The following is a 13,849-nucleotide window of genomic DNA, read 5'->3' as shown; positions in this document are numbered from 1 at the left end:
GACGCACTTCAAAAGGGATGTGGCCAGCACTTCAAAAGGGATGAGGGTTATGAGAAGGGCCACCCGCTTGGTGAGAGGGCAGCAGGACAGGCCCTAAGAGGAGAGACTGAAGGACCTGAACCTGTTCAGCCTCAGCAAGAGGAGGCTGAGGGGAGACCTAGTGGCTGCCTACAAGCTCATCAGGGGAGATCAACAGCAAATAGGTAGAGCCCTTTTCTCCCCAGCACCACCTGGGGTGACAAGGAACAATGGTAATAAGCTGATGGAGAATAGGTTTATTAGGTTAGAGATCAGAAGGCAATATTTTACAGTTAGGGTGGCCAAAATCTGGAACCAACTTCCCAGGGAAGTGGTCCTTGCCCCTACCTTGGGCAAATTCAAGAGGAGGTTGGATGATCACCTGTCTGGGGTCTTGTGAACCCAGCATTCATTCCTGCCTGTGGCAGGGGGTCAGGTTAGATGATCTGTTCAGGTCCCTCCTGACCCTAGCTACTATGAAACTATCTCTTCTCTCCCACAATAGCCAAAAGCATCTTACAGCAGGTTTTTCAGATTCCTGTTGCGATAACAGCTGAACCTGACCTAGTAACAGGTGGAGACAAGATCTGCAAAGCTGGAGTGGGAGTCTTTTAGTCATGCTGCTGTTCAGATGAAACGACCAAAAAAAGGGGGAAGCAGAGGATTAATCAAACAGTCCCCGCTTACATTTTTCAGTCGCAAGAGGAGTCCATGAAGACAAAAAAGGACAAAGCTTTTCTTCCACACACCCACAGAATCAGCAGACAGAGCAAACATTTTTATTACAGTTGTTTTGCTACTAACACTATAAATCAGATTATGTTCCAATAGTTCAGTGAAAGGAGGAGATGGGGAAGGGTACAAAATTAAATTCAGTAACTCACTATTTAAAATGGTCTGAAAAACAGAATTTCTAAAGTAATGTAAAAATCTGAGGGAGGTCTTCATTGTGAAAGAACCACTCTGACAAAGTATGCAGGACAGTCTTACAGATGTCATGGGCATTTGGGGTTTTCAGTCTGAGGCTTGGATGCCAGTCAGTGCCATAGGAAAGCCCAGTTTCACTGAGAAGCACACAAACTCAAGAGTTTCAGTGGGAAGACCAAGGTGATGATCTTCTCTTGGAGCAGCCTTTAATCAGAAATTACCCAAAGACCTCTACCTATTTACCTAACAAGGTACTGCATAGCACCAGCACTGGTACATATGTTAGAACCTCAGCTGGATGTTTAGGGAGTTCTTGGGTTCCTGGGTTGTTTAAGATTTATAGATTTACCCAGGAGGTAAACTTGTAGTCTAGTCTCCCCATCCATGGGGGTCTAGGAAGTGAACAATTTGCATGGAATATGGGAGTTATTGAGGAAGTAAAGGCACTCCAATGCTAGGAAGAACAGCCCAATCCCCCCATCCCAGAAGGAACAGTAGTTAAACCTGCATGCTCTTGAGGAGGGCATATGAGGGGAGGTAAATGAGCTCATTCATATGAAGGAAGGTAGGAGGCAGTAGACTCCTACCTTGAAAAATCAAGACAAAAGAAGAACAAAAGCTTCCAATTGTCAGCAAAGAAAGAAAATTAACTACAGAAATATAAGAATTAAACTACAAAAATTAGCTACACTGCAAGAAGTTGTAAGTCTGTGGTCAAGCAGACAACAGAGCTCAGTTTAGAACTAAGAGGTAGTAGCTTGCAAGAAGGGTGCAGGAGTCGCACTGAGCTTTTTCTTTGCAATCAGAACAAACCAGAAGACCATATCCTATGCAGCTGCATGTGCACCATGCAGGTATTTTTAGCCAAAAGTTCTTGATCTTGAGTTCAGAAGCTCCTACAGTAGAATCTAACTAACTACAGAATAACCTAAAGGAAAATATAATGTGCTAACTCCAGATATTTCCAGGGGAGTGAGTTGAGTTTTCCTAGACTATTAGGGCATCTATACACGTGTTCCAGGTGTGTGGCATTTTAATTAGAGCGGATCCAAGAGCTGCTCCAATTAAAGTACCTGCAGTGTCTCATGTATCTGTGTCCCCCCTGCATCCCCATGCTTTAGAATGGCAGCGGGAGCACTTTATCTAAAGCTCATTCAATGAGCTTTAGATAAAGTACTCCCACTGCCATTTTGAAGCGCAGGGATGCTGGAGCACACGATGCAGAGCCTCACAGGAGCACGGTAATTACCATGCTCAAGCAGACTCGATTAAATTGAGTCTGATCCAACACACTAATTACAGCACATCAGAGCCACCTCCACGCTCATGTATAGGCACCCTTAAATAGTAGTTTTATGCCACTTTATGAACACCGTCTGTTAAGACAACTTGAGCACCCAACAATAATATAACTACTTCTTTACATTCTGAAATGTAATTATTCAGAAGAATCTAAAATGGGAAGTCAATTCTATATTACTGAGTCACAAACTTAAGCATGCTTTCTGGCATGATTAGAGGTTCTTGCTTTTTAAGTCAATGTTCTTATTATTCTCCCTTAGTAATGAGGAAGGAGGTACTAATCAACCAAAAAAAACCTGAAAGCAGCCCTAATCATTCAAAATATCTAAGCTTCCCCAAACTGAAAACATATCATAACTACACATCAAATCCTGTTGAGCTTTTCCAAGCCTTTAGCAGAGAGTGGACAATGGATGCTGTTAATGATTCCAGCACAGGCTGCTCATTGTTGAGAGATGTATACAACTGTATCTCTCTCTAGAAGACAGACAAACTTTACTTGCTCCATTACTTGCAAGATGATCTCTGATGCTCTTGAGAAAGAAAGAAGCCCATTGAGATCCCTCAGATTGAAGTGGAATCATTTACCAAAGCCAGAAATTTGATTCATACATATCAAGCAAAATAATGTGTAACAGTAGAGTAAGTAAGTGATTTGGGTTCTGCATTAGAATTCTGAATGCTATGCATTATTTTCTATCACCAAACATGTTATAAGCAAAAGAATAAAATTTTGCTGATGGAGAAATTTCAGAAAGTAAAATGAAAACTTAAAAAAGTAATGGAATCACTCACTATCTCCTAAGGACTACCACAATTCTAGACAATGGATGAGGGAATTAGAAGGTGGGAAATTCTAAGTATAGTCTGTTACAGTTGATTATGGAATTCACCATTCAGATATCCTTGCCACAAAAAGACTCAGTCAAAAGAAAGACAGGAGAGATATTATCTATGGTAAAGTCATTTCTTCAAAAAAGTGTCTTTACATTTCTAATTTTTTTATAAATGACAATTCATTTTGTCAATTCAATTTAATCAACAGTTCTATTTGTTTAAAATGGAATTTCTGCTTCAAGATGTGATTTTAGTTAATCTAAAAATACCTTAAGAAACATTATTTACACCGCAAAACAAAATCTTAACCTAAACAAAAATCTTACCCCTCTTTCGATGCGAGGATGCCAAGTCCAAATCAACATTTCGCCTTCCACTCTACATTTTGAAGAATAAATACAAAATCACATTTAGAGTCATAGAAAAATTGGACTGGGAGAGATCTAGAGTGGCCATGTAATCCATCTCATTGCTCTAAGCAAAATCATTTCTGTCAAAACAAATCCAGATAAATGGTTGTCTGACCTGCACTTGAAAACTTCCAGTGACCAAATTTTCACAATTTAAAATAACCTGTTCCAGTGCACAGCCATTTTCGTAGTTATAAAGTTCTTCCTATTATCTAAATAAAAATCTCCTTTACTTCAATCTAGGCTCGTTATTTCTTGTTTTATCTCCTGTGGACACAGAAGAACCAATTGCCATCCTTTTCATAACAACCATTTTTGTATTTAAAGACTTGTCAAACTCCACCCCTGCCTCCCGTCTTCTCTTCTCTAGATGAAATAACCATAATTTTTCCAATCTTTTCTTGCGTGCGTTTTCAGCCTATAGTAATTTGCTCTCTTTCTAATTTGTCCATATATTTCTTAAAAAGTGTGATGTTCCAAAACTGGATACAGAACACCAGATAAGGCCTCACCAGTGCTGAATGGAGCAGAAGAATAATTTCTTATAATTTGTATGATGCTCCTGTTAAAATATCCAAATATACTATACAGGTTTTTTTGTTTTTTCAAAATATTACATTATTGTTGACACCTACTCAGCCTGTGAACCACTAAAACGCTCACCTCTTTTACTGCAGTATTTCAGCCTCACCAATCACACCCTATTTTATATGTGTATAAACCTATGTATTGGATCATTCCTTATTGAGTGTAATTTGCACCTGCCTTTACAGAATTTCATCTTATTTATTTCAGACCACTTTTCCAACTTATGTCATTTTCCGTCTTAATCCATTCCTCTAAAGTGTCAGATACCCTACCCAATTTGATGTTATTTGTAGATTTAATCTGCCAACAACATAATTGAGAACATATCCCATTACTGAAAAGTATTTCTTGTAACTGCCATAACTGGACAAGCCAAAGGAAAAGACCCTGAACAAAATACCTCCACCCATGCAGGTACATTACTCTTGGAAACGTAAATCTAGACTATAATCCTTAAGAGATTCTATTTACATAAATCAGACTTTTGGAAAACATCTGCTGCAGAACTTTCAATGGGGTAATTCACACAACAAAACTCCAACCTTTAACAATTAAAGAGTTCACTTTTGTTCAATCAATGTATTCCCTTATAACAATGCAGGTGGCCTGCAGTAGGTCTCTTCTGTATTCCCTATAAATGAATAATGCTGCTAAGCAGAATAGCATGTTTAGGATGCACTGCATATGTGAAAAGAGAGAATACAAAAGTGAAGCTACAAGACATCACATTAAATTTTACATACCAGTGAATAACCCTCTTCATCTGATTCAGGCTGAGACAAATCAGATTCACTCCTTGATTTAATCAGTCTATAGCTTGAACTAGTATGGGCTGAGCGACTCTCTGCAGTAAGACTTTCACTCCTGTTCACAAATAAACACACAAGACAAAACTGTTCACAAATACTCACTGTAGAATATATAGCAAAGTAAATTAGCAGCAATTAGATCTTGTTCTACAGATGCTCTGCTAAGGATTCCAGGATATAAAATTCAAAATTAACATTCAATCCATTAAGAATAAAAGCACGTATCTGTATCACTATAACTTATACGTCAGATAACATCAAGCATTACAATAAAATCTCAACTCAGCTAGCAATACAGCTTCATTTGGGAGAAACTAAACTTCTTGTCTCTCTTCAGCACCCTTAATGGTAAAAAGGAACCAAGGGCCTTCTTATAATGGACCATCCAAGCTCTTTGGTAAGTGTTAAGGACAATGTGCAGAAGTTATGCTGTGAATGGAGGGACATGATAATAAAGGAACAAGTGGGTGAAAAGGCACTAACCTTATTTAAAACCCACCCATTAAATACACACACATTAAATATCACCCTAAGGTTGATATTCTGGAGATTAAAGCCTTGTTAACAAAAAGAGACACTGCCATCCATGCTTTAATGCCTGGGCTACCAGCAAACAGTTAAAAAAGAGAATTACAAGGGTATGTAACATGACAGTTTTCAAAAATATCTATTAAAATTATCTGTTTAAATATAGTTGAAATATATTTAAGAGTAAAATAAGAACTAAAACACTGAGAGGCTTTTAGTATAACGCTACTGAACTGTAGGATAACAATTTTATTTTAAAATTACACAATTATTGCCTATAACACCTGAGATTTTTAGGATTAAATTGTTTTAAAAAATTAAGTAGGCTACTCCATATGTTCTCACATACCACATGCCCTCAAGTAAGAGGCACACTTTGTTTTAAGAAGGTAGAACAAAGAAAAATCTTTTTTTTTTCCCCATAGCCTTTCCTGCCAAAGCATGGGCTCATTTTGCTAAATGTTCCTGGGCAGATGCATCACTCACTCTCTTTTTCCAGCTGAACAGCCAAAAGCTGCTGCCAATTGGCAGTGGCTGTTACTGGGTTCAACTTTGAGCTTTGAAGTTGGAAGGACAGGGTGACTGATACCATGTGCATCTACACGTGCAATTAGCATGGAGCAATACATTCTGTCTCTGTTAGCGCCAGAGTCTGTGGCTCTTAAGAGCAGCGTATATACATGCATCTGGGACTGCAGCAGTTAAAGCCAGGATGGAGCAGCCCCGGACTACAGGTTGTGACATCAGGCAGCACAGAGGCTGGCTGAGGGATGAGGGTACTACAGTGTGGGGCTAGCCAGCAGGCAGCTCCCGCACTGTAACAAACTAATGCTACAGCCAGCCCCGGTCACTGTCTACATGTGCGCTGAGGCAGTGTAAATTACTCTGCTGTAAGATAGTACTTGTCTCGGACAGTGCTATCTTACAGCAGAGTTAATTAATTTACTGTGCTCCAATACGGCATACATGTAGATGTTGATGCTTTACTGCAGAGCTAATTAGTCAACTTGACAGTAAAGTGCACGTGTAGAGGCACCCACTGAGAACTGGATTACACCCCTCCTGCCTGGGCCCAGAAAGGCAGCACAACCCCCAGCCCAGCCATTACAGCATCCCCATACCTGAACACTTGCATAGAAAATCACCTTCCTCAGTTAAAACGTGCACCCTAATTTAGGATGTGTAATTTTGGGGAAAAAGGTGTGGGACATAGGCAAATAAATATAGTATTTACTTTGCGTGATGTTTCTGTTCTTTTGCCTAAATGAAACTTTCACTTAGTTTGCAGCTCTCCTGAACTTAACTAACGCAATGCAAATATGTGTTTTCCAGAAAATATTCAAACACGTTTCTATTCACATCATATTTTTGAGCCATTTACTTTTAAACCAAAGTCCAATTTTTCCATGCAAGAGGAAACACTTTAGAAAACACTATACATGACAACTTAAGTACAAATGCATTTTAAAAGAACAAAATAATAAAAATTGAGAAAAATTAGGAAATTTTCAGCTATATAAAATTATTTGAAATCCCACATGATCTGGTTTTCATTCTGATCTCTTTACCCACTATACCAAATTTTAAAAAAAGTTAAAGTCTGGCAAACTTATTATACTATATTGATGATGCCAGAATGGACATACATTTTATATGTTAGTACTGCTTGTGGAACAGGGGAGAGAAGCTCCTTTACCTTCTGAGCACAAGCTTTATGATGTGTTCTATCATATCACAGTTTGCCTTCAAAGTCACACATTTTGCAAAGCAATGTTAGAAGAACAGCAAAAAATTAACTGTACTCTGTTACATGGTTAATGACTCCCACCTAGTCATCAGTCCAATTCCCTCAGGAGTACTAGTTGAAGGTTGCTGCAACTGTCCTTCCTCCCTTCGTTTCTGGAGCTCCTCAATAACGGGGCTTACTCCTAAGATCAATAAGGCACATCTATGGATAACTGAGTTGCATGCAGCAGTGTACACATCTTGACCCTCTGGAAGATCTGTGCTGATTCTTCGTTCCTGTTGGGTCTGAGTAGGTTGATCATCAACTCTAGTCCCTGTCCCAATGTTCATTCTATCTCGATCCCGACTGCGAGCTACTTCACGTGCTGATAGGAAACATTGAAATATTTCTGTAACATGCAACACAAAAACAAGGTCTTAACTTCTGGTAAAGCTAAATGATCACAAAGTAGTCATCTGCACTTTAGGCTAAAAATTGACATTCTGAGAGGAAAAAAAATAATTATTTTACACACACACACACACACACACACCACGCACATATACATACACATATACATGCAAATAATGCAAAAAGACTAATTAGTCAAGTATCTAAAATGTTACATTTAGAGGACATCAACATTTGACACACAATTTCTTCTGTTTCCTACTATAATCTTAATCCATAGTTAGGAAGAATGAAACAAAATAAAATTCTATAGCAGCTCTACCTCTGAATGCCTTTGGACAGTCAAACTAAATAAAGAATCTAGTACACTACCACCACGTCACACAACAAGTTTTGATTGTGTTGTTATAAACTTCTGTCAGATTTTCAAAAGGATAATCAGGCAAAAAACTCTTACGGCTAGTCGCCAAATATTTTCGACAAAGACTGGTTAAGCAGACTGTAGAAAAAAGTGGTCTTTTAGTAATCAAGTCTAAAAACACACTGGTAGCTTCCAATCAATGCTGAAAGGCCCAGAGGCAAAATGGGGAAAAAAGTCCTTTTGTTCTTCTAATTAAAGATGGACATAATTAAAAGGAAAGCCATATCTCTAGAAGAAGTTAGACAGACTAAACCTGAAGTGACTTAAATAAGACATCAGGGATCACTCTACTGCCCCTGCCAATTCTTCGGTCTTAAATTCTTCCAAGCTTCCTTATAGAATTATATTTCTAGATATCATCCAGTCTCCACCACTTGCTATTCACCACTCACAGTAAGTAGTATTTCTCTACCTCCAGTCTGCTCTGAGGGAAATAGCCCAAAGCTTTTATCAGAGCTTTGGTCACTGAGAAGTCTGTCAAAGCCGTGGCACAAAATATGATGGCTCTTTGAAAATACATTTTCAAAATATTAAGTATTTTTCACATTACATAATATATTATTTTGACTTAAAAATTATAATCCATAAGGTTTCAACAACAAAATTTAGCTGATTTATTTTAGGTCAAATTCACTTTCCAGGATTTTTCCAAAGTTATCATAACTTCACTAGGCTACAGCATTCTAGGAACCTCACAGTAATAGGAAAATTGGTCACTTGAGTGTGGCTGCATATGGCTTGATCAAGTAGACACACAGACATGCACAACCTCCCATAACAAACAATCTATACACACAACAAAAACCTTGAAATATTTTTTTCCACTGTTTAAACAGAATAAATACATGACTTTATAAAAAAAAAAAACCTTTGACACTGTTTTTAGATATCTGAAGACAAACCTTTTAAATCCATTTTTCATTTGTTTTTGTCTCACAATTTATTTTTTTCCCCAGAAAACATCACATGGTTAATGTTTACTTACTACCAGCTGTCATAACTTCATGCTCTCTTTCCTCTTCTTCATCTTCTTGCTCTGGATGCCCTTCCTCTCTGTCTCTTTCTGCCTGCTCTTCCATTTCAGCCTCTTCATCGATGGTACGGGTAAAAGAATGTTCTTGAGGATCAGTATCTGCAGACTCCAGGTTTTCTGACATCTGACAGAAGTTTAAAATTACATTGTGAAATCACTTTTCACCACATAAAAAAGTATATAGATATTACTTTATTTAATAACTTATGTACCAAAGTTATTCTCCCATGGGAAAGTAGTATTTAGGATTCTGCATCAAGTAATTAGTGAATGTAGAAAGCTATTTCTGCTGAGATTTTAATGACAGAAAAGTATATACATATACCATCATCACGTGCTCTTTCCTACAGTTGCAAGAGTCCAAGTTTGAAACTTTGTAACATAGCATTCATATGTTCCTGAGAAGAGTTCTCTTTAAATTTTAGATGAACCTTAAAACGTTTCATTCTGTGGTCAATGTTTGAATTGATTTCAAGTGATATGCAATACTCATTCACTCACAGTTTTGCATTAAGAACTGAATGTTACATTCTTATACCCTTGCCTTCAAATTCACTTAATTGAAATTAAATGAACACAGAAGTTAATTTCTGACCTGGCAGTTCTCTCTCCCACATATTGCACATATAATTTATGAAGCAGTTTATCATGAAAAAAGCAACATTTTTAACTGGAGGAGATAAGAAAGGAAAGACTATGAATTACAGAACAAGGCTGTCCAACTGAAGTCCCAGCTGTCACTCCTGCTGCCAGAGTCCCTGGGCTCCCACTCCTTCCTCCAGCTTCCATTTCACAGGAATAGCCAGCAAGGGCCTGGCAAGCTTACGATCTGCACTGCCCACAACCCACAAGATGGACAGCCCTGATATAATATAGCCCTGACTGGTAGTTTTTGCTCTCATGCCTCGTATGTCATCCTTTAATTGCACTGACCTTGTGCTGTTTAGATAGGGTCACGTTTAAACAAAAGGCTTTGTAAAGAACTCTAAACAAATAATTCATATATAAAACAGGAAATCATAACTTGCTTAAATTGATTTACCACATTTACATGAATGTAACATGACCCGAAATAGAAGACAAACACTCCAATAATTAGATTCTATACAGGGAAAACTTATACATTTATTATAATTTTCCAGGTACAGAATCTAATTATTGGATATTTTGTTTTAAAATTTGTCCTCCTCCCACTGCTACAGAAGAAAAAATAAATTAGGGGAGAGGAGGGCAGATAGCCCTCTTGCCCTCTCCCCTGCAGTTGCTTCCTCCTGCAGCCCCATCCTCCCCTTCCTTACTGTCAGACACTGCTCTCTCTGAGCACATGGAAAGAAAGAGTAAATTTAAAAAAAACAGTGACCTTGAAACAGGCATACCTGTAATGATTTGCATAAGTACCCATAGACTTAGTTCACCCAGAAATGATGCATTTTACTTTTGAAACTGCTGCAAGGCTTAACACAGGTACTCCATAAACACACTTTTAAGCAGCACTTTTGTATTTCTTTATACATACTACAAGCTATACATATCAGTCCAGAGCCTAAAAGCTCATGATTGACAACATATTTCATTGGGCTGGGCCCCACCAGAGTCAACAGCATTTCAAGCAATGGTGACCCTACAACTCAGCACTGCTCAGTATGTGTGTGTACTCCAGATGCCCCCACAAAGGATCCATGTGCTAATTATATATATATACAGATATAATTATATATAGATCTATATAGATCTATATCTATATAATTATCTATCTATCTATAGATATATAGATATCTCTCTCTCTATATAGATCTCTCTCTCTATATATAGATATCTCTATATAGATATACCTGCTAGTACACTTTTCCTACATATTTCAACTTGCATAACAAACCCCTAAACCATTACAAAACATGTACCTATGGACCCGCGCTCCTACAACAAAGATGGGCTAGTGCAGCCCCTCAGATTTAGATACATGTTAGATTAGTATATATTTAGATATATCTAAATATGGTATATTTGGATGTATGGTATAATGGGCACATTGAATGCAGTCTCCCTCAGCACTGGCGCTCTTTCAGATCATAGCAAGATATATCTATATATATTTTTTTATAGCTCTTGTCTATAGATCTATATTTAGAAGTTATATCTCTATCTATAGTTATATGTATATGTGTGTGTATGTATAGCTACTATCAAGAGAGACCGAAACAGAGAGACCTTTTTTTGGTAAAAATTTAAGGTTCCCATCAATATGTTCGCCCAATATGGATCATGTGCTTTATAGTCTTGTCAGCATTGGCAGCATTATATCAACTTCATAGTCGGCTTTTCCGTTACTGAGCACATGCTGCTTTTGGCAGCAATTTAAGAATAGACAATGTATTTAAGGAGGGTTCCTTGTATGAGAATGTAATGCGGACAGAGGAAAAAAGCTTAGTCTTGTATTCAAGTAAATGTGGTATTTTTCTCCTATATCTGTTATAGCCTACTGAATCTTTAGGTACGTGCTCCACATTTTAGTTCGTAAAACATGTTTTAAAGACAAAGTAACTGAACAAGATATCCAAAAGTCTTGCTGCAAGAACAAGAGATTTTTTTTTTTTGAGAGTTCTCATTAAATCATAGAATATATAAAATATTTAAGAAATACAGCAACATACAGCAAGCACCAGTAATCACTCTCACCCATCTGTCTCTTGAGGATGACCTAGTTTGAATCAGTTCCATATTCTTGCAAGCAAGCAAGCGACTCCGAACTTTATATACACAGCGATATACTTCTGCCAGAGCTTTGCCGGGCTGATATCTGAAAGAAGGACAGTCATAGAAAAAAGATCCCACAACTTAAAAACATAAATAAATTATTAAAGGCAGTTTCAAGTTACTTGCCTGCTCTCGCCACATGCTTGGCTAAGTAAATTTGTGTGTTTCAGCAAAGATGCAAGAACAAATCTAGACACAGTGTCCAAGAGTGACTCATTACTTAAGGTTGCAGTGTCCCAATCTGAAAATAAAAATGAATCATTAGAACTTGCTGATTTTTCCAAAATAAATAATCCTGAATATATTTTAAGCAGCATCAATAATGAAATAACCTAAAATGGTTCTCCCTTTATACTTTTTCAATGTATAAATGACTTAAGTGTTCATTAAATAAATTGAAAGTAGTTTTACACAAACTATAATGCAACCAGCAAGGAGTGAATGAAAAATGTAATTCTTGGAATATCTTGAAATAAAATCAAATTAATGACATCATCATTTGTTTCAGGGAAACGTCAAGAACTAACAAACTAATGTTGAAAAGACTTGAAATGTCTGAAAGGAGCCCTCCAACCACACACTTCATTGCGTTTTACTGAAAAAAGTTATAGCAACATTAGTAAGATGGACTTTTACTTTGCTTTAAAATTATGTGAATTGCTTATAATTTTCTCTGAAATCTATAAAATGGAATATTCTTAACAGATTCAGAATCTAAATTAGGAAAAGCATTTAATTAACAACATAACCTATACCTGGTCAAACACTGCAAAATTGTAAGTTACAAAATACTGCATAGAATCAATACAAGTTTGAATAATACTAGAGTTCTGGTTAACAAATGATTTGAGAGACACATTTCAGGACACTCAGGAGAGTCAATTTTAGCTTTTTACCTCTTCTGCAGATTGCCCGTGAAAGAGCATAAAAATACGAATCAGATTTTCCATCTGTTTGGTTTTTAAAACAAATGTTATGATGTTGAAAAACAACTTTTAGTAACTTTTGTAATCTTCAAATTCATAACTAGCCATATAACACATTCCTCTTAGTCCAGAAAAACTACATTTGATGAGAGACTCAGGGCACAAACAGGAGTTACATATCTGGCCCAATATACAGCCTTGTAGCGCTACAAAAAGCAAGCGTACATCCCTTCTAGTAGTCGAAGCAGTACAAAAAAGGTGAAAGCACTACAAAATAGTACCCCTTTCAAAAAGGAAAATCTACATTTGGAATGGGGAGGAGCAGGAGCGACTGACCTGCTAATAGCCCACCCAGCGGTGTGGAGCTGTTAGGGACCTCTGATGGGGCTCTGCAACTGACAACACATGTTCAACAGCCCCAGCCAGAGCTGGGTCTCTTAAAACAGCAGCAACAATTTTGATGCAGGGACTCTGGCAGCAGCAGCACTCACAGGAGTGGTGAAGGCAAGGAGAGTAGATTCACAGCTGCTGTGTTTCACAGCTGTTGCTCTCCAAAGGTCACCAGTGGATCACTGCCAACATGTACCTTTCCCTGGCAGGGGAGAGGGCAGTATAACAGGGATCAGACTCTCCTGGGAGTGAAGTCTGCTATCAACTCTGCCTGAAAAGTCTGCTTTGAGGCTTTTTTGCAGCTCTTCAGCCAGAGGGCTGGAACACCTATATGCCCCCATTGCACAAGGTTCTAACAGCACATTACAGAGGTTTTACAGCCTCAGTACTTTGTAGCATTACAAATCAACATCACTATCTCAGCAACTTGGACAATGGCTCACAGATCTGCCTGCTGAGTTTGAAAAATCACCAAGCTGCTGCAGTTGTGACAATTTAAAAGACCAAAACTTATTTATGTACTTTTTCTCCTTAACATCTGATCTTTTCAAACTGCTGGTGGTTCAAAAATTAGATTGCAAAATCAGTGGCACTTCTCAAATCAAGCTCTCCTCTAGATTTCAAACCCAGTAACATGCAAACAACTTCCCAGTAACTAGGTCGAAGATTCTACCAAAAAATACAATAAAAAATGGTGTGTATTTATGAGTGTTGTAGATGTTTGGAATGAAGATTATCAAGTAACAGGAGAGCTGGTTGTCAGAATACA

General features: G+C 37.7%; 1 protein-coding gene across 1 annotated transcript in view; it reads right to left on the bottom strand.

Moving 5' to 3' along the window:
- HERC1 (HECT and RLD domain containing E3 ubiquitin protein ligase family member 1) overlaps positions 1-13,849 on the bottom strand; it is a 177,442-nt gene that overhangs the window by 84,224 nt on the left and 79,369 nt on the right. Inside the window, 6 exon segments of the mRNA XM_059714771.1 lie at positions 3,411-3,462; positions 4,826-4,946; positions 7,248-7,554; positions 8,963-9,134; positions 11,687-11,807; positions 11,891-12,005. Coding sequence (XP_059570754.1) covers positions 3,411-3,462; positions 4,826-4,946; positions 7,248-7,554; positions 8,963-9,134; positions 11,687-11,807; positions 11,891-12,005 — 888 coding nt within the window.

Source organism: Alligator mississippiensis, chromosome 11 (genome assembly GCF_030867095.1).
Source record: "Alligator mississippiensis isolate rAllMis1 chromosome 11, rAllMis1, whole genome shotgun sequence".
Taxonomy (NCBI): domain Eukaryota; kingdom Metazoa; phylum Chordata; order Crocodylia; family Alligatoridae; genus Alligator; species Alligator mississippiensis.
The sequence above is the reverse complement of the archived record's forward strand: the minus strand, read 5'-3'. Positions and strand labels throughout refer to the sequence as shown.